This window comes from Eubalaena glacialis, chromosome 2, assembly GCF_028564815.1.
Source record: "Eubalaena glacialis isolate mEubGla1 chromosome 2, mEubGla1.1.hap2.+ XY, whole genome shotgun sequence".
In the NCBI taxonomy this organism is placed as follows: Eukaryota; Metazoa; Chordata; class Mammalia; order Artiodactyla; family Balaenidae; genus Eubalaena; species Eubalaena glacialis.
The window spans coordinates 166,525,018-166,548,995 of record NC_083717.1 but is presented as its reverse complement, the minus strand read 5'-3'; the positions used below and the strand labels follow the sequence as shown (position 1 = coordinate 166,548,995).

The 23,978-nt window shown below is 36.4% G+C and overlaps 1 protein-coding gene across 7 annotated transcripts in view; it reads left to right on the top strand.

Annotated features, from left to right (window-relative positions):
• Positions 1-23,978, top strand: part of NUMB (NUMB endocytic adaptor protein) — a 193,248-nt gene that overhangs the window by 146,940 nt on the left and 22,330 nt on the right. For 5 of the 7 annotated variants that reach the window (XM_061181004.1, XM_061181005.1, XM_061181007.1 and 2 more), the window contains one exon: positions 8,941-9,015. In XM_061181004.1, the coding sequence (XP_061036987.1) occupies positions 8,941-9,015 (75 nt within the window). Of the gene's footprint in view, positions 1-543; positions 642-8,940; positions 9,016-14,593; positions 14,627-23,978 lie in introns of those variants that run through there. The other 2 variants (XM_061181010.1, XM_061181009.1) reach the window with 2 other exon arrangements.

The window sequence follows — 23,978 nt, the reverse complement described above, 5'->3', positions numbered from 1 at the left end:
ATTTTCTTTTTCTGCAGATGATGTCTATCTGAAAAACCCAAGAGAATCAACCCAAAAAACTGTTGAAAATGATAGGAAATTCTAGTATTTTGGCTGCTTTTAAGATAGACTGAAATCAGTGGATAGAAAAACCAGTTAGTTTAGTTGGGAAATATTATAGGTCTTGGATCCTGGCAGAATGTGGATTAAGCTAACACAGTAATACTCCCAATACAAATATCTAGAAATGCTGACTGTATTGTCAAACAAACTTTTCTCTTAAACCATAGCTGAGCTTTCAATAAAGACAGATCTCCGGTTACCAGAAATTAAGAGGGAATTTGAGAGCAAGGCAGAAATCACACCAGCAGCCTAAGAGGGAAACGATTTGTGAGCTAGAGCCTTTGGTTTTAACATCCATTCTGAAGGTCCTGGACTCATAAAAAGCAGAGAATTAGAACTGAGAACTCAGCATGGAACAGAACCTTCAGTGGGCTTTACAAGCAGTGAAACAGAGAACTAGAAGGAAAAGCAAAAAAAAAAAAAACCAACAAAAACAAAAAAGGAAGCATCCCTCTACCCAGACCTTGGGTGAGAAAAGGAATCTCCCAGGAAAAATTGAAACCATGGATTTGGACTTGATGTGCTAAAATCTGCATGATGTAAGAATCTTCAAATTAATATACAGTAGGTCTTAGGCTACTAAACATCTGCGGTACCTTTTAGAAGCAAATGTAAAACCACTCCACAATCTAGAATGCGTGAAATTTCCCTACAAAAATTGAGCTTCACTGGAGATGAACTAACAGTTTTTTAAAAGTTTTAAATCATATGTGGAAATGATCAGCAGATACGGTAAAGGATTATACAATGAAGATCAACAAGAGGATTAGCACTCTAAGAACTTGAAATAATAGGCTATAGAGGAGACTATAAAATGTGTATATATAAAATTATTAGAAACATAAAAAAATGAATTCAAACCATAGGAAAAAAAATAAAACAGTGAAAAAAGGAATGGGCAGATTTGACAAAGAATCAAATCTCACCTTCTAAAAATGAAAAATACTGTTACTGAAATTGAACTTAGCAAATAGATTAAATAGTGAATTAGAGCTGGCTGAAAAGGCAATTGGTAAACTGGAAAATAAATTCGATGAAGTTACCTAGAATGCAGCACAAGGTGATAAAGCGAAAATATGAAAAAGAGGTTAAGAAACGGGGATGAACAAATTTAAAAGTCCAATGACACTAGCAGACCTAATGGAAGCTCCAGGAGGAGAGAGGAGGATGAATTCATTCAGAGCAGTATTTGAATCCTCAGATTGAAGAAGCAAATGGGATAAATAAAAATTAGTCTAATACATCTACATCCAAGTGATTTTTGACAAGGGTGCAAAGTTCGTTCAATGGAGAAAAAATTGTCTTGTCACCCAGTGGTTCTGGGACATCTGGATTTCCATATGAAAAAGAGTGAAGTTGGATTTCTGCCTCAGACTATGTAAAAAATTAACTCAGTGAATCAATGACCTAAATATAAGAGTAAAACCATAAAACTCTTAGAAGAAAACACAGGGGTAAATCTTCATGACTTTGGACCTGGCAGTGGAGTCCTTAGCATGAGCAACAAAAGAAAAGAGAAATAAATTTTTTTTGTTGTTTGTTTATTTTTGGTTGCTTTGGGTCTTTGTTGCTGTGCGTGGGCTTTCTCTAGTTGCGGCAAGCGAGGCTACTCTTCGTTGTGGTGCACGGGCTTCTCATTGCAGTGGCTTCTCTTGTTGTGGAGCACAAGCTCTAGGGTGCACAGGCTTCAGTAGTTGTGGTGCACGGGCTTCAGTAGTTGTGGCTCGTGGGCTCTAGAGCACAGGCTCAGTAGTTGTGGCACGTGGGCTTAGTTGCTCTGCGGCATGTGGGATCTTCCCGGACCAGGGCTCGAACCTGTGTCCCCTGCATTGGCAGGTGGATTCTTAACCACTGCACCACCAAGGAAGCCCAAGATAGATAAACTGAACTTCATCAAAATTGAAAAATTTTATGCATCAAAGGACGTTTTCTTTTGAAGAAAGAAAGTGAAAAGGCAACCCAAAGAATAGCAGAAAATATTTGGAGATCATATATCTAAAGACTAAAACCCAATTTTTAAAATGGGCAAAGGATGTGACTAGGCATTTCTCCAAAGAAGATATACAAATGGCCAATTAGCATATGAAAAGATAGGTGCTCAATATTATTAGTCATTAGGGGCATGCAAATCAAAATCACGAGATATGCTTCACATGTATTAGGTTGGTATAATTTTTTTAAAAGGAAAATAAAGTGCTGATGAGCATATGGAAAAATTGAAACTCTCATACATTTTGATGGGAATGTAAAATGGTGCAACACTATGGAAAACTGGCAGTTCCTCACAAAGCTAAACATATAATTACCCAGTAATTCTACTCCTAAGCATATACCCAAAGAATTGAAAGCAGGGATTCAAACAGATACTTATATGTCACCATTCATTGCAGCATTATTCATAATAACCAAAAGGTGGAAACAACCCAGGTGTCTTGTCAGTAGGTGAATGGATGAACAAAATGTGGTATATACATACAATGGAATATTATTCCACCATTAAAAGGAATGAAGTTTTGATATGTGCTACAACATGGATGAACCTTGAAAACGTTATGCTAAGTGAAATAAGCTATACATGAAAGGACAAATATTGTGATTCCACTTATATGACATATCTAAAATAGGCAATTTCATAGAGACAGGAAGTTGATTAGAGATTACCAGGAGCTGAAGGAAGGGAGAACTTGGGAGTCATTGCTTAATGTTTTCAGCGTTTGTGTTTGGAGTGATGAAAAAGTTCAGGAAAATAGGTAGTGGTAATGGTTGTACAACATCGTGAATATAATAAATACCGCTGAACTATACACTTAATAGTTTAAATGGCAAATTTTATGTTATATGTATTTCACCACAATTTTAAAAAATTAATTGATGACTCAGTGGTGTATGTTGAGTGAATTGTATGGTACGTGAATTATATCTCAATATTAAAAAAAAAGTCTGTTTCCTAGACACGTGAATGAAACTGTAGATATCAAAGACTAAGAACATCTTAAAAGCAACCAGAGAGGGAAAGACAAATTATATACAAATAAAAATATAATGAGTTTACACACCTATCAAGAATGGTCAAAATCCAGAACACTGACAACATCAAATGCTGGTTAAAACGTGGAGCAACAGGAACTGTAATTCATTGCTGGTGGGAATGCAAATGGGACAGCCACTTTAGAAGACTTTAGGAGAAGTTTTCTCATAAAACTAAATGTACGGTTACCATATGACCCAGCAATCACACTCAAACCAAATGAGTTGAAAACTTATGTCCACACAAAAACCTGCACACAGATGTTTATAGCCACTTTATTCATAATTGCCAAAACTTGGAAGCAACAAAGATGTCTGTCAGCAGGTGAATGGATAAATAAACTGTGATATGTCCAGACAATGGAACATATGAAAAGACATGGGGAACCTTAAATGCATATTACTAGTGAAAGAAGCCAGTCTGGAAAGGCTACATACTGTATGATTCCAACTCTATGACAGTTCTGGAGAAGGCCAAACTAAGGAGACAGTAAAAAGATCAGTGCTTGCCAGAGTTTAGGGGAGAAGAAGAGATGAATAGGAGGAACACAGAGGATTTTTAGGACAGTGAAACTATTCTGTATGATACTACAGTGGTGGATACATGTCATTATACATTTGTCAAAATCCATAGAATTTACAGCACCAAAAGTAAAACCTAATATAGACTGTGGATAAACTATAGGTTTGTTGATTGTAACGAATGTACCACTCTGGTGTGAAATGTGATAGTGGGGGAAGCTGGGGGGGCAGTTCAGAGGGTATATGGGAACTCTGTACTCTTCTGCTCAGTTTTTCTGTGAACCTGAAACTACTCTAAAAAATAAAGTCTATTAAAAGAATATATATTCACAAATATATACATAAATAATGGGTGTAAAACCAGTTCACAGTAGCAACAAAAATTATTAAATACTTATTCTAGAAAATGTGTATTTGAAGGCTACCTTAAAACTTCAGAGACATAAAAGACTTGAATAAATAGTATTAGATGGAATGGGTCAATATTATGTCAGTTTTTCTCAAATTAACCAGTGAATTTAAGGTAATCTTAATTAAAATCCCAAAGGTTTTATTTGTCAGCAACTGAACAAAATTACTCCAAAGTTGATCCCAAAGAATAAACATGGGAAATAACCAGGAAAATTCTGTGGGATAAAAATTAGCAAAAGTGATCGTGCCAAAGCAGTTGTTAAAATAATGATCAAAATAGCATCTTGTGCCAAAATAGAAAGAAATATTGGTAGAGCAAAATAGAAAATTCAGGATAATATAATTTTTAAAAATACATATTTGGCATTGAGTCAGTGATCAAGGATAGAGAATAAATTAAAAAACAAAATAACAAATTTTTAAAAATTGATAGTATACATGGCAAGGTACCCAGAATGAGATGTCAGAATTTCTTAAAATGTTAGAACAGCAATGCTGAGAGCTCAATTGCTGAGATTTTACTCTTTCCCAGTACTTGACTTTCTTTACTTATTGGACCAAGAAATTAAGAATATATTATTAGGCTTTGAAGAAAGCCAAATATCAACATAACATGAAGGAATATTTTCTAGAGCCGAATTCAATCAAAGAATTATTTAAATGGCCATTCATCACTGTCTCCAAGCTGAAAAATACAACTTTCCAGGATTTGAGTGTAATATGTAGTATATCACTGTAGCATCTGACTGAATGATGAAAAGCAGTCTTCAGTGACAAAGTGCTCTATTATTTCTGTGTGTGAGCTCAATCTCAACATCTAGAACTAGTTCACAGAGCCACCAAACACTTGACATTTCTGACAGCCTATAATTTTGAATTAAAATTTTTCTAATCTAGACAAGAAAAAGGAACAGAAGGTATCCAAATTGGGAGGGAAGAGGTAAAATTGTCATTATATGCAGATGACATGATACTTTATATACAAAACCCTAAAGACTCCACACAGAAACTATTAGAACTGATAAATGAGTTCAGCAAGGTAGCAGAATGCAAGATTAACATACAGAAATCTGTTCCATTTCTTTACACTAACAATGAAATATCAGAAAGTGAAAGTTAAAAAAAGAAATCCCGTTTAAAATTGCATCAAAAAAGATAAAATACCCGGGAATAAACCTGACTAAGGAGATGAAAAATTTATATGCTGAGAACTATAAAACATTGATGAAGGAAATTGAAGACAATTCAAAGAGATGGAAAGATATCCCGTGCTCTTGGATTGAAAGAATTAATATTGTTAAAATGGCCATACTACCCAACGCAATCTACAGATTTAATGTGATCCCTATCAAATTACCCATGACTTTTTCACAGAACTGGAACACATACTCCTAAAATTTATATGGAACCACAAAAGACCCAGAATTGCCAAAGCAATCCTGAGGAAAAAGAACAAAGCTGGAGGCACAACCCCACCCCCCAACTTCAGACAATGCTACAAAGCTACAGTAATCAAAATAATGTGGTATTGGCATGAAATCAGACATATGGATCAGTGGAACAGAATAGAGAGCCCAGAAATAAACACACACACCTATGGTCAATTAATCTTCAACAAAGGAGGCAAGAATACACATTGGAGAAAAGATAGTCTCTTCAGCAAGTGGTGTTGGGGAAGCTGGACAGCTGCGTGTAAGTCAATGAAGTTAGAACACTCCCTCACACCATACGCAAAAATAAACTCAAAATGGCTTAAAGACTTAAATACAAGACATGACACCATAAAACTCCTAGAAGAGAACATAGGCAAAACATCCTCTGACATAAATCGTAGCAATATTCTCTTAGATCAGTCTCCCAAGGCAAAAGAAGTAAAAGCAAAAGTAAACAAATGGGACTTAAACTTAGAAGCTTTTGCACAGCAAAGGAAACCATAGACAAAACAAAAAGACAACCTACGGGCTGGGAGAAAATATTTGCAAACTATGTGATCAACAAGGGCTTAATTTCCAAAATATACAAACAGTTCATACACCTCAATATCAAAAAACAAACAACCCAATCAAAAGATGAGCAGAAGACCTAAATAGACATTACTCCAAAGAAGACATACAGATGGCAAACAGGCACATGAAAAGATGCTCAACATTGCTGATTATTAGAGAAATGCAGATAAAAACTACCATGAGGGATCACCTCACACCAGTCAGAATGGCCATCATCAAAAAGTCTACAAATAATAAATGCTGGCGAGGGTGTGGAGAAAAGGGAACCCTCCTACACTGTTGGTGGGAATGTAAATTGGTACAGCCACTATGGAGAACAGTATGGAGGTTCCTTAAAAAACTAAAAGTACAGTTACCATATGATCTAGCAATCCCACTCCTGGGCATATATCGGGAGAAAAGTGTAATTCAAAAAGATACGTGCAGGGACTTCCCTGGTGGTCCAGTGGTTAACCACTCCATGCTTCCACTGCAGGGACACAAGTTCCATCCCTGGTTGGGGAACTAAGATCCCACATGCTGCATGGCATGGCCAAAAAAAAAAAACCCAAAAAGATACATGCACCCCAGTGTTCATAGCAGCACTATTTACAATAGCCAAGACATGGAAGCAACCTAAGTATCCATCGACAGATGAATGGATAACGGTGATGTGATATATACATACAATGGAATATTACTCAGCCATAAGAAAGAATGAAATAATGCCATTTGCAGCAACATGGATGGACCCAGAGATTTTCATACTAAGTGAAGAAGTCAGACAGGGAAAGACAAATATTATATGATATCACTTATATGTGGAATCTAAAAAAATGATACAAATGAACTTATTCACAAAACAGACTCACAGACATAGAAAATGTACTTACAGTTACCAGATGGTAAAGGGGAAGGGAGGGATAAATTAGGAGTTTGGGATTAACAGATGCACACTACTATGTATAAAATAGATAACCAACAAGGACCTACTGTATAGCACAGGGAACTATTCAATATCTTGTAATAACCTATAATGGAAAAGAATCTGAAAAGGAATATATATAATATATATTATATATAACTGAATATATATATTATTTGATTCACTTAAAAGTGAGCATTCTTGCTATTTTTTATAATGTTTATTCAAAATTATAGCTGTTACAATTCTTTAATGTCCTTAGTCTATGATCTTTATGATTGATACCTCAGGTATTTTGTTACCTAAAGTCCAACAGTTTCCTAAATTGATTTTAATATGTTGGTTTTATGCATTTATTCAGTATTGAAAAGATAGGGATAAAAATGAAAAATTCAGTATATGAGCATTATAGGACTGTCCTGGGTCAGGCTGCTTGGGTTTGAGCATTCACTAGCTGAATGGTTTTGGGGAAGTTACTTAAACTCTCCATGCCTGTGTTTCGTAGGGCACTGGTTATTGTGCTCATGAATTACTACTGTTTCATCTTCATCCAGGGCCAAATGGTGGGAGATTCAGAGAGGGGGGGAAAAAGCAGAAGGGTGGGTGGGGGTGTTGACCCACCTTCCTGGAATCACAGTCTCTTTAAACAGAGGACAGCCGCCTTTTCTCAGAGGTGCGTGGCTCTTGCAGGTTTCCCTTGCTGCTACCACCGACACCACCACGGAATTCCCTGTGGACTGGGGTGTGAAAGTTCAAAAAAAGATAAATAAAAGGGAGGGGGATTCCTATACTCTCTGAGGATAAGGAGTTACCTTACCTGGTCCTTGGGCCAGAGCTAGAGTGCTTTTCCCAGAGTTCTGTCTGTGCCGTAGCACTCACTTGGATATCTGGCTGTGTTAAGTTCAGGCTGGAGGTACCAAAGGGGAGGAGGGGCAGGGAAGGTAAACTCCCTGCCAGTTCAGAAATACCTTGAATTCTGGTATTCTGCTCTGATTCATCTTATACTCTTTACAGAGAACTCAAATAGGTGCTTCCATGTATTCTGTTCTGGTTTTATGGTTTCATTCAGAGGGTGGGACAGGGTAAAGTATGTCTACTCCATCTTACCCAGAACCAGACTCTAAATTTCCTTTTAAAAGAGAGCACTTGTGATATTGCCATCATCCTTTGTGCTTTCTAACCCAAGACTATTCCCATACTAAGGTACAATTTGAATAATATTACTACCTTGCAAAAACAAACCAAATAAAGCTTTATTAGCTCTCCATTGCCTCTAGGATTAGGTACAGACTCATTTCAGTGTTCAAATTCCCCAGCTGCATATACCTCATATTCTTGCCAGACAGGAATATTTGCTGATATATAGTTATTCTATTCTACACCTATAGCTTTTGTTAAATTCTACCTGCCTAAAATAGTTTCCCAACCTTTCCAATACAGCTTCTTCAAGTTCTGCACATCTTCTAAAGCTCAGATGCACTACCTTCTTAAAATTTTAGTTTTCTGCCCTGTTCTTATGTGCTTCCCATAAAAGGAGTATGGGATCTCTTCAGCCCTTGAGTAACTGTTATTTTTATTTGTACCTTTTCAATACACACACACACACACACACACACACACACACACACACACTTTGTTTTAGGACTATTTTTATGTCTAGAGATATAGTAACTGTGTCTAGCATAGGCTGTTATGCCTCAGATCCAATAGATTCAGGTAACATTTAGTGCTTATCATGTACTTTTTCACCTACTCCTCTATAACAGCTCTTGGAGACCTTTATTCTAAATCTCAGTCACATGAGGACACTGAGGGTAAGTAAAATAACATTACCTTAACTCTTCTATAATGGCTGTGAGTTTCTTGAGTGCAGGAATTTTAATATTCAATTTTCTACCATGTAATATCTACCATATAGTAGCTACTCAGTAAACAGCAATAGCCGTAACTTTTCTCTTCTTTCTACAGTACCTTGGGCATGTAGAAGTTGATGAATCAAGAGGAATGCACATCTGTGAAGATGCTGTAAAAAGATTGAAAGCTGTATGTATTTGATGGTTGCCAGTGTTGATCTATATGCTGTAAATATTTTCTCAAAAGATTTTGCTCAGTAAATTTTAGTGACCCACTATCCAGTAAGAACAGTGTTTCTCTTAAGGCAAAAGATGTGGGCTCATTAATAAAGAGCATTTCATGTTGTCCATCCAAAGGTGTAAGTTACAATGACCAACTTCAATTTAGGCCAGACATTATCTAAAAGATACTTTTAATTCAGAACCCATATTAAACAAGTGGTATGAATTCTTATAGATGAATAATATTCTAAAACCAGGATAAAACTATTACAGTTAGTCTTTTAACCTAGCTGTGACAACTGGGTTATAAATTACTGATTTTAAATCTATAAGAAACAGCTTTCCAGGAAAACGTATAAAATAGAGATATCTGTGTTGACGGCTGGTGAGGTTTACATTTTGGGGAGACTTAATTATCATTACTGCTACTCCCCAGTTTCCTTCTCTATACTCCTCTAACATAAACAATGTATTTCCCTGCCTTTTGCACAAACTTCAGCATACTTGAAATGGAGAGTCCTTTTCCAGGATAAATAATGTCTGTTTTGCCTATTATGCCGTAGAACACATCCCAGGCACATGCCTGTGTATTTAATAAAAGGAGAGAATGAGTTCAGAGTTCATAAAGGTTCAGATTAAAGTGTTAACTTCATATTTTGGATAGGTTTGAAGAATGTTTCTTAAATTCTGACAGCCCTCTTCACAACCTTCTCTCCAATGTGTGGCCTTCCCCCCCTTTGCTGTGAAAGCTTTAAGCATTACTTCTGCATGCCCTTGCCCCAGAACAGCATTAAATACTTGTTGCTTTGGGTTTGCTGGTATGGTGGGCTGCCACAAGTTTGGCTACTAATGAGTGCTTTTTTTTCCCCTCAATTTGCTTAATCAAAACTTTTCTGCTTCTTGGTACATTCTATGTGACCTCTTATATACAATTCCTCAATATAAAAGATACAAAATCAAGGAAGCAACCAACTCAGAGAAGTGGATTATGTTTTCGAACAAATGTCTGACTCTATTATAGAAAGGAGAGGAGGAGAAAAATAACTGATTATGGTATGCAAAAAACTAAAAAACAAAACAAAACAATATATAGACACACATACATACCCTTTACTGCAGATTTTGGTCATTTAAATTCTTAAATGTTTGAAGCCCTTCTTAGTCTATCTGTGCTCTCCGTTTAATCATCATTAATGTTAAAGGGACTTTATATAATAATTTATAGACTTGCCATGTCTACCTAAATATAGTCCCCAGTTAAATACAGCCTCAGATAATGCAGTTTTCCAGGAAATTTAAAGTCAATCTCTTATTTAACAAAATAATTCTAAGTTCACTAATAGAATAAGATTTTCTAAGAACATTTTAAAAAGTAATGCAATGATTTGCCCTACTAGTCATTGAACATCATAATGCTAATAACTGAAAATAACAGATGAATCAGTGAATAGACTAGATAGACCTGAAACAAACCTTAAATAGTTATTAAAATCTTAGAGCCTACATAAACTTAACATTTGGAAGGTCACTGTGGAATGAGCCTTTGGAAAGTCTTAATTCAGCATATGGCTTCATGTTTACTCTCTAAATAAGGAAAAACTAGGGATGGTTTAAGTTTGCCCAGAAGATAATTAAGGAGTGGTATTTAGTTGTTTAATGAGCAGTCAATCCTCTTCACTGTCTAGTTTTCTTTAACCTACTTTTAATTAGAAACCTCTCTTTATTACATAGGTAGTATATGTTCATTCTGTAAAATACAAATGAACAAAAACAATACGTAAAATCTCTTGCAGTCCCAGAGATAGCCACTATTCACTGTCTGGTTTTATTTTTATTTATTTATTTATTTTTTATAAGGGCAGAGTACCTGCCTCTTTTTAAAAATTATTTATTTATTTATTTATTTATTTTTGGCTGCGTTGGGTCTTCATTGCTGCGCCCGGGCCCTCTCTAGTTGCGGCGAGCAGGGGCTACTCTTCTTTGCGGTGCGTGGGCTTCTCATTGCAGTGGCTTCTCTTGTTGCGGAACATGGGCTCTAGGTGTGCGGGCTTCCATAGTTGTGGCACACGGGCTCTAGAGCGCAGGCTCAGTAGTTGTGGCGCACGGGCTTAGTTGCTGCACGGCATGTGGGATCTTCCCAGACCAGGGCTTGAACCTGTGTCCCCTGCGTTGGCAGGTGGATTGTTAACCACTGAGCCACCAGGGAAGCCCTGTCTAGTTTTAAAACTGATTTTTTAGTTGAGTGAATTTTTTTGTTTTATTTTACCTTTTGGTTTTTAACCTAGGAAATTGTAAACTATAAGCATGATTATTTGAGATACAGGACTTATTTAAATAATAAAATTATTGAAAAAATGAGTTTTTATTTTTACCAGAAATAGGAACCAAATTGCTGTTTGAAAAATTATATCTGTGCCTGGAACAGTGTCTGGCACATAGTAGCCACTCAAAAAATATTTCTGGAATAAATATACAGAAAACAATTCAGTCCTCAATATGGGGTCAAATTGAATTTCGTAGTAATCATCATAACAATATGTTATATTTAATGTTTAAAGTTTATGAAACCCTTTTGCATATCTCTAAAAGATCCTTATTTCCCTGTGGTCTTTTACAACTAAAATGAAATTGTGCATGTTTGGATTGCTTTTCTGGACATACTTAAACTTTTGAACTTTGAAGGAAGATTGACCACTTCTGAACTTTTGATTCAAGAAGTTCTTTAAAATTTTTCTGACTAACCCTACCCAGGAGACTTGGAGCAAGTGTTGTATAATAATTTTGCACAGGCAAACAAGTATTTTTAAAAATAAGATTGAAGTTTTGGGAGACTAGTGCCAATTTCCTATTTATTATACTCACTGAAACTTCCCCTTCTATTAATACCCTTTCTAATGCTGTATGAAAAAGGCTGCAGAAAGTTGGAAGTCTTCAGATGTTGTTCATCTCAGATCATGTTAGTCCACAAAAATTCATGCTTTTTGTCTTCTTTTCATATTTTTACTATACAGAAATTTCTAGATGCCTTTTTCCCTTCTTTTACCGAACATTCATCTAACAAACATGTATAATCTACTGTGCCAGATGCTTATATTGTGCCAAAAGCTATGTGTCTGGAGATGTTTGTTTATTTTCATAGATGATAAATATTCCTCTTATCGTTTCAAATAAATGGAAGCAAATGTAAAAATGTACAGACCTACAGATTAAAGAAGAAATAGCATGTCTGGAACAAGTTTGAATGCCAAAAAAGTTTTAAAATTTAAAGAATTATGTAGCTCAGATGTACCAGTTAAATAGGAAAACAAACATCTTAAACCTATCACTCAAATGATCTTTGAACTAAAAATGTAACATTCTAGCGCTTTTTAAATTTGTGTGGGCTTGAAGAAGCAGGATAATTTGCAAGTACAGTTTTTTTTTTTTCCTTCCAAGTAGTCCCTTACAATTTAGGATTACTTTAACTTCAGTTAGAAGTTATCAGCATACTTAATATTTTCAAATGAAAAGGTATTGTAACTAAACAACATATGCTTCTCAGAGCATAAATATGTTTAATTTTTTTTTACTTTATATGTATAAAGTTAGTTACAGTTATTTGCAATTCATTTACTTTGTGGCGTAATTTTACCAGTTAGCCACTTAGGGACTTAGATTGTATAGGATAAATGACAGAAATGACTATAGCCCATTTTCAGTGCCTTAATGGCAGAGTTAGTTGCAGGGGGAAGAGTACTGTCATTTATCAATCTATTTTGTAAAAAGTGTATTGGGCCTTTGGTTTTCTTGCTTGATACTGGTGCAAGATGCCTTTCCTTTTAAAATGTCTTTTCTTCCCATTATCTCTTAAGTGTCTCTCCCTCTCTGTCTTGGTTTTAGACTAGTTTCATTACACTACCAGTTTCTAATATGTTGATTTTTTATTCGCTATTTGATAAATTTGTTTTAATGTATGTTCTTGTTTTAGCAGGTAAAAGAATCATAATTTAATTTTTTTTAAATTAATATTATTCTCTAATAACTGTCTTTTGATGCATTTTGCACGTCAACTTTTTTCATTAACATCTGAGGTCTTTTATAAATAGAAGGCAAACTCCATGTTTAACAGGAGCTTTTCTGGGAGCTAAATTAAATATTAACGAATCTCCTTCCCGCATCTTCCTTTCCCTAAAGAATGGTGAATCTTTTAACTTGGGCTGCATCTTTTAAAAGCTGGTGGTTACCTAAAAGTCTAACGAAACTAGGGTCACCAAACTTGGCAGCAGAAATAAGCTTAGTCTTATTGTGATAACTATCCCAATTACCTTATTATATTTCTAGCTTAAGTTCAAAACATTTTGTGGAAATATTTGATGCTGTTTGTGATTTTCAAAACCTAGAGAAAAAACAAACCATTCAGTGTTTGAGAGTATTGAATGAGTTTTATGAGTCAAATTTCTGTAGAGTTGTCTTTTTCTAGACATTTGTTCACTATTAATAATGGATTATAAAAGGTAAAGGCTTAAAGTATAGTTCAACCAAAACTAGGAAATGTTAAAGTTAAGCTAGCTTGGGTGAGTTAGAACTCATCTACTTTGCATAAGTTCTTCAGATTTTAAATGGTGGCCAGTTTTCAAAATTTGTATATGCTTAAAAATTGGTGCTGGGACCACAGACAGTTGTGTCTCTCTTACCTACGTAGTTTTAGAATTGTATACTTATAACTGTCAGTACAAATTTCTTTCTTCTAAAACAGTAGCATTTAAAAAGAAAACAACCCTATTCTTCAAATTTTAGTTGTAGTTAACAGATGTGGTTTGGTTCTCAAATATATTAGTTTTCTCAGCTCCAGTGAAAGCATTGGCCATGTGTTCTTTATAGATGATTTATTCTGTGTTTGAAATAGAACATATCTATTATTTCCCCACGATTGCTATGGAATTGATCAGCACACACATACATACAAACCTATCCTAATGCATAAGCAAGAATTCTCTAAGTGACATCTTGAACTGAGCAAGAAAAAGTCTGACAAGGACCCTCCCTTCACACTCATAATTTAAGTGCAGCATTTTTTAATGTTACTTTGTGATCATTTGAGTGTGGACTGGTTTTTTCATTGGTGACTTCCACATATTTGACCACTGATTTTAAATTGAAAAATGTATGTGAACCAATCAATTTACCACTCACTATTATGAAAATTTAAATGCAAATCTCACAAACCAGTATGTCCTAGTCTTTTTCTCTGCTGCCAAATTTGAATAATCTCTGTTTTAAAAGTCAGTAGAGAATGCTAAAGTAACTAGTTGCTCTGCATGGATACAGGTTGTGATTTCTTCTCTTTCTGCGGATTCTTAGGCCATACAGTATGTTTCGCTGCATTTTCATGCACCCTTCCTTTTTCCCTGTCACTCCTGGTATGGATAACTCTTTAAAACTCTCACTCCCTTCCCCTTCTCCTACTTTGCCCTTCACCCAACCTCTGTAAGTGCTTATTGCTGTGAAACCCTGGGACATTTAGCCCATACAATAATAGCGCTCGACTTGTCCCCCTGTTCCTCCAGGAAAGGAAGTTCTTCAAAGGCTTCTTTGGAAAAGTAAGTTTGATGCCACATTCATGCTTGCTTTATAAGGAGTTACACCCCTAGTATAGCACTGACACATTTTTTGAAAAAGAAGTACAGCTTTGGTTTCTTTGTAATACAGGAATTGATTTGACTAAGTACGGAAATTAATGAATTGGAAAGCTGCTATCTATGATATTACCTGTATGTCTGTTGATACTAAATCTGATGATTCCTAGGAAAGTCCAATAAATAAATCAAGTAGGTTAGAAAAGAATTGCTTCCTCAAGACTAGGTGTTAAAATAAATTTAATTTGATCTTGCAAAATTGTTCATATTAGCATATTTGTTGAGTTTTTTAACAAGTAAGTTTTACTTAGTGTTCAATATTGACAGAGAAGTGGGAAGAAATACTAAATTCAAGTGAAAATTAAATGTATCCCAAATTTTACATTCGTTGCTATTACTTTTTTTCAATCTAAGTTAAATTTCAGGTGAAGTAAGTGAAAGTACATAAACTTATCTTTGGGGATCCTATGCTTTTTAACCTGGGATGGTAACCTAAGAAAAACTATCTTAATTAGTAGTCTACCAAATGTCTGTCATATGTGGAATGTTCTTTTTGTAGATGCTTTTCAAAGAATGCTTGTTCAATGTTCAGATTTCCTTAGAATTAAGAATATATAGGATGGGACTTCCCTGGTGGCGCAGTGGTTAAGAATCCGCCTGCCAATGCAGGAGACATGGGTTCGATCCCTGGTCCAGGAAGGTCCCACATGCCGCGGAGCAACTAAGCCCGTGTACGACAACTACTGAAGCCCACGCGCCTAAAGCCCGTGCTCCGCAACAAGAGAAGCCACTGCAATGAGAAGCCTGCGCACCGCAACGAAGAGTAGCCCTCACTCAACGCAACTACAGAAAGCCCGCGTGCAGCAACAAAGATCCAACACAACCAAAAATAAAATAAATAAATAAAAATTAAAAAATATATATATATAGGATGACAGTACAGAAATAGATAAATACATTTCTAACATTTTTGTGTCTAAGCTTATCATTGTCTAGTTTTGAGTAAGTGCTACGAAATAAGTCAGACTGAGACAGTATAAGAAAAAACTACTGTCATTGTATAACTGAGTGTACATTACTAAAAGTTTATGTGAATATAAAAATCCCATCACAGTTCGTTTTTCACTGGGTGGTTTTGTTACTTTAAAGGACGATTTTTTTTTCTGGCCCTGCCATGTGCCACGCGAGATCTTAGTTCCCTGACCAGGGATCAAACCCGTGCCCCCTGCAGTGGAAGCTCGGAGTCTTAACCACTGGACCTCCAGGGAAGTCCCTAAAGAACAATTTTTAAAAATTATTAGTTACCACTTTCTTCTCAATTAAATATTTTAGTTGTAACCCTTTTTTTTTTTTTTTACATGTTCTGGTTTAGGTCACCTTTATATTAATGTAAACAAATTTGAAGGATTTTAGATTGAATGGTTTAATTCAGTAACTTCTGTCAATCTGAAATAAAAAGTCGTATAATTTACCCACACATGTCACAATAAAATTTTTTAGTAGATATTTTGAGCCTGAGTCAAATTAACAGGTCTGTAGAATGTGGGATCTATATCTACAAAGAATAAATCCTATAGACATTTGGATCATTATAAATAGACACTATAATTGTTAAGCAGATTTTTTTGGTGGAGCATTTATTCTTTCCTAAATAGAATTTCTCAAAGCAATTTCGCATCACCCCAATTACAATACAATTTTAATTATCTTCTAAGTGATCAGTTTTTAATATGTCTACTTTAGTAAAACAGTCTTTCTTGTCCATGAAGGCTAGGTAGAGAAAGCTAAAGGAGAAAATATTGATTTGGTTTATAGAAAAAACATGTTAAAGTATATTTTTTAAAAGGTTATAACATGATGTTAAAGAACAAAGATAGCTCGCACTTGAGAATCAGCTCCAAGGTGGCAATATTCATTGCTATAAATAATGGGGTCATTGTGCATCTACAGTGTCACCAAACTGGGTCACACTGTGCTTCTTAGCTGTTTTCACTGCATTTTGCTACATGGCAAATCTATATGGTATGAGAAAGAAAACTATGAATTATCTCAATCCTTACAGTAACCCTGAAATTATTATTTTCCCCTGTTTTACAGTGAGAAAACTAAAGTTTACAGAGGTTAAGGGACCTGCCTGAATCCACAGATACAATAAGTGGTAGAATCTAGGATTTGAACCCAGATAATCTGATTCCAGAGTCTACACTCTTAATCACTATGCTATACAATCACTCAGTTTTCAGATTATTTACAAGCAAAGTTTAAAAGATTTGACCTTAAAAGATGCTAGTAAATAAAGAGCTTCCTGGAAACTCATTTTTACTTTCTTTCTTCTTTAAAGGTAGTAATTTTTTTAAAAAATTTATTTATTTATTCATTTTGGCTGTGCCGGGTCTTAGTTGCGGCATGCGGGATCTTTAGCTGCGGCATGCAGACTTCTTAGTTGCGGCATGCCTGTGGGATCTAGTTCCCCGACCAGGGAATGTACTCGGGCCCCCTGCACTGGGAGCGCGGAGTCTTACCCACTGGACCACCGGGGAAGTCCCTAAAGGTAGTAATTTAATTTTGGATTTTTGTCTCTTGTCAATTTACTTTGTTACTAGTTAATGCTTTAAAGAATCTTTTTCAGTGGTTCAGACTAACATTTTATTTATTTAGAGATGTTTAAATCATACTAGTGAGATTTTCTTAAAAGATACTAATTGATCCCATAATGTGAACAAATATGAACCTCAGAATTTTTTTTTCTTCCAGTTTTATTGAGATATAATTGACTACAGCACTGTATAAGTTTAAGGTGTACAGCATAATGATTTGACTTCATACATCATGAAATGATTACTGCAATAAGTTTAGTGAACAACTCTCATCTCACAGAGATACAATACAGAATTCTTATGTTATTGTGGGGAAAATTCTTTTTATGGCCAGGCAGTTTTATTCATATGTACAATTTTTTTTAATTACAGTAAGTCATTCAAAGAGTTTGGAAAATCAAGGGAGAAAAAACCATCACCTATAACTTTCCAGAAATGTGCTTTTAAGTGAAAAACTTTTCTTTAATTTGGAGCCTTTTAAACCTTTCAAGTTGCCATCATTCAACTCACATTCACACTAATCTACAAGAAGTAGTCTGGTGAAAGAGATTTGGTTTGTTGAGTTTGCTAGGTCAATTGTGTTTTGATGAAAGCTAAAAATGAGGAATCTCATAGGGAGTTTTTATCTAGTAGAGTTCCTCATAAATTTTGATACTTTCTTAGCCTTCTTATCATGTATGGTTTAATGGTCCAGGATAAAGAGAACAACAGTTATCAAGTGTTTCCATCAAACACATTTGGAGAAAAGTAGGTAGATGGGAGAATTATTAGCCCTGATTCTGAATTTGTAAATCATGGCCAGGAGAACTGCTGCTGCTTTTCCCTAAGTTGCGTCCTGGACCTGACCACCCTGTCCTATTCCTGTCGGGGGCCTGACCTCCCTGTTCCTCCAGCAAATGGGAGCAGTACCTTCAGAAGCTTTAGCAGTGAGGAACAGATAAACCTGGGTGTGTTCCAGGGCTGTATTATTAACCCGTTGTAAGATTACACACATCTTAGAAGAAAAGGAAAAAAAACCCTGAGGCTCTGAAATACCTTTTTCTAAACTTAGCTACATTAAATTGCTCATTTTTTTAGGAAAGTCAAGAATGTACTCAACTTTTTAGGAAGTATTACATACAGCTTCTAGTGTATTTGGCCATACTCGGCAAATATTTTATTACCAAGCAATTACGTGACACTTAACATTTGAAAAGGATATTAAAATTTTAATGTATTTGGGGAAACCCATGAGCTAAGTAATCTATATTACCATTTTATGAGGAACTGACTGAACACAGAGATATAAAATGTTTTTGGGCCACCCTATTAGGTCTCTTTTTAAAGCCATTGTATTAGAAAAATTCAGTTCAGTCTACCTCCTGTGAGTCTTTCTCCTGGGTGTGTCTTTTACTACTGACACAAAACACTTTACTTCTAGTCATCAAATGTGTAGAGATTTTTTTCCCTAACCAAACAATTCTCTGTGACACCAGCTAGGTGTCCTACAATTTAACTCAATTCTAACACTATCTACTTGGAGATAGTGTCAGATCCCACAGATTTAAAGACTCAGTCTCACAAGACTGCTCCCACCCACTTCAGATGCCATTTGCAATTGTAGGTCCCCAGGTTACCCATAATAATGTCTGTCTAATTTGGCTACAAATTGGAGGTTCCCATGACCTCCTCCTCAGGTTTGATTAATTTGCTAGAACAGCTCACAGAACTCAAGGAAACACTTAATGTTTACCAGTTTATTAAAGGATATGATAAAGGATACAGGTGAAGAGCCAGATGAAGAGATACATAGGGTGAAGTCTGGGAGTGTCCCAAGGGCAGGAGCTTCTGTCCCTGTAAAATTGGAGTGTGTCACCTTCTCCATGTGGATGTGTTTGCCAACCTGGAAGTTCTCTGAACCTGGTACTATTGGGATTTTGTGGTGGCTTCCTCACGTAGGCTTGATAGATTATTTATTCCAATTCCAGCTCCTCTTCCTTCTCTAGAGGATAGGGGTTAAGGCTGAAAATCCTAAGCTTCTCATCATGGCTTGGTGGTTCTGGCAACAAGCCCTCGTCCAGGAGCCCACCCAGGGTTGTCTCATTAAACAAAAGATGCCCCTCACTTAGGAATTTACAAGGGTTTTCGGAGCCCTGTGTCAGGGATGGGGTCCGAGACCAAATATCAGGACAAGAGATGCTCTTTGTGTTCTTATCACTTAGGAAATTACAAGGATTTCAGGAGGTCTGTGCCAGGAACCAGGGACAGAGACCAGTATATATTTTCTACTTTCTCATAGCCATCTACTTGTATTTATATAGTACTTTATAGTTTGTGATGTGTTTTGACCTACTTTCTAACTTGTTACTCACAACAGCTCAGTGAATTAGACGTGATAGTTCATGAAACTACATTTTACAAATGAATAAACAAGCTCAAAGAGGTCACCCAGCTAGTAGTAAATGGCAGTGCCTACCCTGAAACCAAAGTTTTCTGAAACTTAGTGCAGAGTTCTTTCACCTACCCTGTGTTGTTCTGTCATTCAAAAGCGTTGGCCTCTGCTTTCCTCGGATAGGCTTTAATTGTAGTGAATGGAGAAGTGTCAAATGCAGGGGGCACTACACAGCTCAAGGGCCTGAATGCTTCCCACAAACATGCATTGTATGGCCTGCGCACAGTTCATAAATTTGGATTCGTTGCTAATATTTCAAACATTGAAAGTTTTCACATCAAAACTATTACATCTATCTTAAGAATGGAAGATCTGGCAAAACGGCATGCTTCGTGTGCGGCACCAGTGGCTTGAGCTGAGTACCAGTTGTGCCCTTTGGTTGCCTGTTTGCCACATCCCTGCAACTCCCTATGGTCCCTACACTCAGCCTGCTTCACTCATTTTGTTACCGCTTTTACCTATAGGCGTTTGAGTTTGTGAACTCCTCCCTGGGCTATTATTTGATTGTGGTGTGGGGGGGGGGGGCGCCTGTTAACCACTTGTAACTGCATAAAAAGCACCAAAAATATTATAATATTTGTTTTAACAGATACTGTTAATGTACTGCCAGATACAATTTTTCAAGTTTTGATGCTGTTACAGTTGTTAAATGGCATCATTAGAAATGGTTATGTTTTAGAGAATACATAGTTGAAAAGTAACGCAGGGTTATATTGTTTTCAACTAATTATCAAGAGTAAAACATTTAATGGTATTTATGACCACTGTTAAGTCAGTGTACTCACATCTACATTCTAATTAGATTTCCTAAATTTTCTCCTCAATGGCAAATTGTACTTAGTGCTTATCTTCACTCTGGATCCTTTCCTTTACACGTGAGGAAATATCACTTGCTGCCTCTTTCCTTTTCTTCCTTTCTGTTTTTTAAATTCTCAAGCCCTTTCTTCTATAGATTTTACCTTCTTTTGTATTTTATTAGGTGCATCTTTTAGGATTTGGTTTATTTATCCTTTTGAAGTGCAATATAACAAATTTCTGAAGAAGAAAAAAGACAATCCCAAGAGTACTCAGAAGATTTCCATTGATCCTTGGTTTCAGTATTTCCTGTGACATGATCAACTAATATGTCAAAGCCCTGGCCATTGATCTTTTCTAGATTTAAAAAAAATTCATTAACCTTTGGAGTTACCTTTTTTATTCGTATTCATGAAGACTTAGTGGTTCTCAAGCCTCAGGTCACAGTGTCTAAAACATACTAGGGACTGTGCTAGGCTATCCAGATCAAAGATGAGCAGACAATCTCCATTTTTTAAGTCCAGTTTACTCTCATTTTCAGATGACTATTTGACTCCTCCTTCCTTTTCCTTAAACCTCCAGAATTTCTTACTGTGTTCTCTCTTTCAGTTGATGACCTTGCTTCCTACTTCACTGAAAAAACAGAATCAACCAGAAGAGAACTCTCGAACATGACACCACATCTACTCACCTACGTGAATCTGTGCATATATACTCTGCTTTCCCTCCTGTTCAAGGGATGAACTGTCTGTGCTCCTAGCTGAGGCCAACTCCTCTGCAAGATTCTTACACTAGCTCTTACTCATTCCAGTAATGCTACCCCCCTCCTCCATAAGCAGTTTTTCTTTCTCTAGTGGATCATCCATTAGCATTAAAACAAACCATCTTTCTAAAAAAAGGTTTCTTCTTGGTGCCTTCAGTTTCTGCTCTCCTTTCCCCTATTAAACTCATTTAATCAGACTTTTATTTAGTCAACCTGTTAGCAGCATTTGGTGTAGCAGCCAAATCCCTCCCGCTCCTCAAAACAGTCTATTCATTTGGAGTTCAGGTGTCATACTCTCTTGATTTTCCCTTGTGTTGATGCCTACTTCTTAGTCTGTGGACTGTTCTCTACCTACACTTCTCCCTTGATGATCTCATCCAGTGTCATGGATTTAAATACCATCTCTATGCTGATGATTTTGAAAGTTCTGTCTCCAGACATCTGCCCTGAACTCCATAGTGGTACTTCCATCTTAGAAGCAGTATAGCATAGGGGTCAAGGACACAGGCTGGGGATCTGGATTAATTGTATTTAATCCTGGCTCAGCCACTTATTAGCTTTGTGACCTTGGGAGAGTTCTTAACCATTCTGTACTTCAGCTTCCCCACTTATAAAAAAAGGATAATACTAATTCCAGCTTCACGTGATTGTTGTGAAGATTAAATGAGTAAATATAAGCAAAGTGTACAGAATAGCCTGTCATATGGATGTGTCAGTATCATCATCATCATTAAACATTTCACACTAATGTGTCATAGACCAAATTCCGAAACGCTCTCCCACATTACTCTTCCCTAGTCTTTCCCATCCCAGGCCATGTGCTTTAGCCACAAATCCTGGATCTGATCTTGACTCCTCTCTTTCTCTTTTACCCTGTATCCATCCCATCAACAGTTCCTGTCTCACTACCCTCCACCACTACTGCCGTGGTCTACGCCAGCTTCTCCGCTCACCTGAATCATTGCATTAATGTTCTACACAATCTGCTTTCATTATTGTCGCCCTGCCGTCTGTTCTCAAGATATCAGTCGGAGTGATCTTTTTAAGACAGAGGTCTGATTGTGTTGCTCCACTGCCCTAGATCCTCCAGTAGCTTCCTGACCTACTCAGGGTAAAAACCAGTATTTTAGGCCTAGCAGGCCATTATACATGCATTATCTCTGTCCCTTTTCCTATCTTCTCCTATTCTTGCTTCCTGTGTTCCAGCCACACTAGCCTCCTTGCTGTTCCCTGAGCATACCAGGTATGCTTCCACCTCAGGACCTTTGCACTTACTGTAACCTCTAATCTGGAACACACATCATCCAGATATATGCATGGCTCACTTCCTCATCTCTTCCCATTTGTTCAAAAGCCCCATTTTCACTGAGGCAGTCACTGAGAGAACCTTATTTTAAATTTCAAATACCACCCTCCTCCATATACAAACACTCACTATTCCCCTTCCTAGCTTTATTTTCCTCTGATAGGGGTTATCACCATTTGTCATAGCATACATTTTTACTTATTTGTTTTTTTTTTAATCTCTTCCTCACTAAAACATAAACATTTTGTGGACAGAGATCTTCACCTAATTTTGTTTGCTGCTGAATCTTCAATGCCTAGAATAGTTTGTGGTCCATAGTAGCTGCTCCAAAATGTCTGAGTTAGTGAATGACAAATGCAGTGCTTTCAAGTTCACCCTGTAGTGGGAAAAACCAGACAGGTAAAAAAAGGTAGTTAACAAATTGTGTAACAATAATAGGTACTACTGGAGCAGAGAGGGACAGTGAATGTTGGAGATTGTGATTAAGGCTTCTGAGAGGAGATGATACCTGAGGCTGAGACTTAAAACTATGACTTCCAGTTAAACTAAGAGGAAAAAGGCATAGAAGGAACAGCATTAACAGGGCCACTGGGGCGACAGAGAACCTGCTCCAACTCATTCACTTATTCAACCTAGGGATATACAGAAGGAGACAGAAGATAAGACCCAAGTTTATGGTATGGATGAAAGATGGTGGGGAAATCATTCACTGTGAGAAGAGGTATGATGAATTTGGTTTTGGACAGGTTGAATTTGAGGTCCCTGTGGAATTTTCACTCTTTCTCTTGTATGCATTTGAAACTTAGTATGAACTTAATGAACTTAATATGAACTTAAATGAACTTAATATTAGAATAATTTCTGTTCTAGGTTCCCTCCTCCTCTCAATTAAAAGTGATTTGTGAACTAGAAGAGCTAAGTAGCCTCCAAAAATCTCGCCTTTGTTGTTTGGTTCATGACGTGCTATTATCCTTATTTTCCCGAAAGCCTTTAAAGGCCCTTCTCACTTAAGAAAGTGCAGGTTAAAAGTTACTGTACTTTTAAGGAAGCAGCCATTGGAGATAGTACCAGTCTCAAATCCTACAGAAAGTTGTGTTTCTCTGAGGTACATACTGTATCTTGGAATTATAAGACAAAATTTGTTCATTACACAGTTCTGTTCAGAAATTCAAATGTCATCAAATGATAGATTTGAAGGCCCTCTCAGATTAAAAAAAAAGAAGAAGAAGAAGCCAAGTTTCCTGTTAAGGAAGTCTCTCATTCACTCATTACAAGACACACCGTGTCATGGTTGCCTACTAATATATCATTATTACTCCATAATGACTGGGTTATCTCTGTGTGTAGGTGTGACAGAAAGACTGACCAGAGATTCTTTACATATTGGGTACCCTTGAAGACCTCTTTGGTGTGTAGCAGAAAGA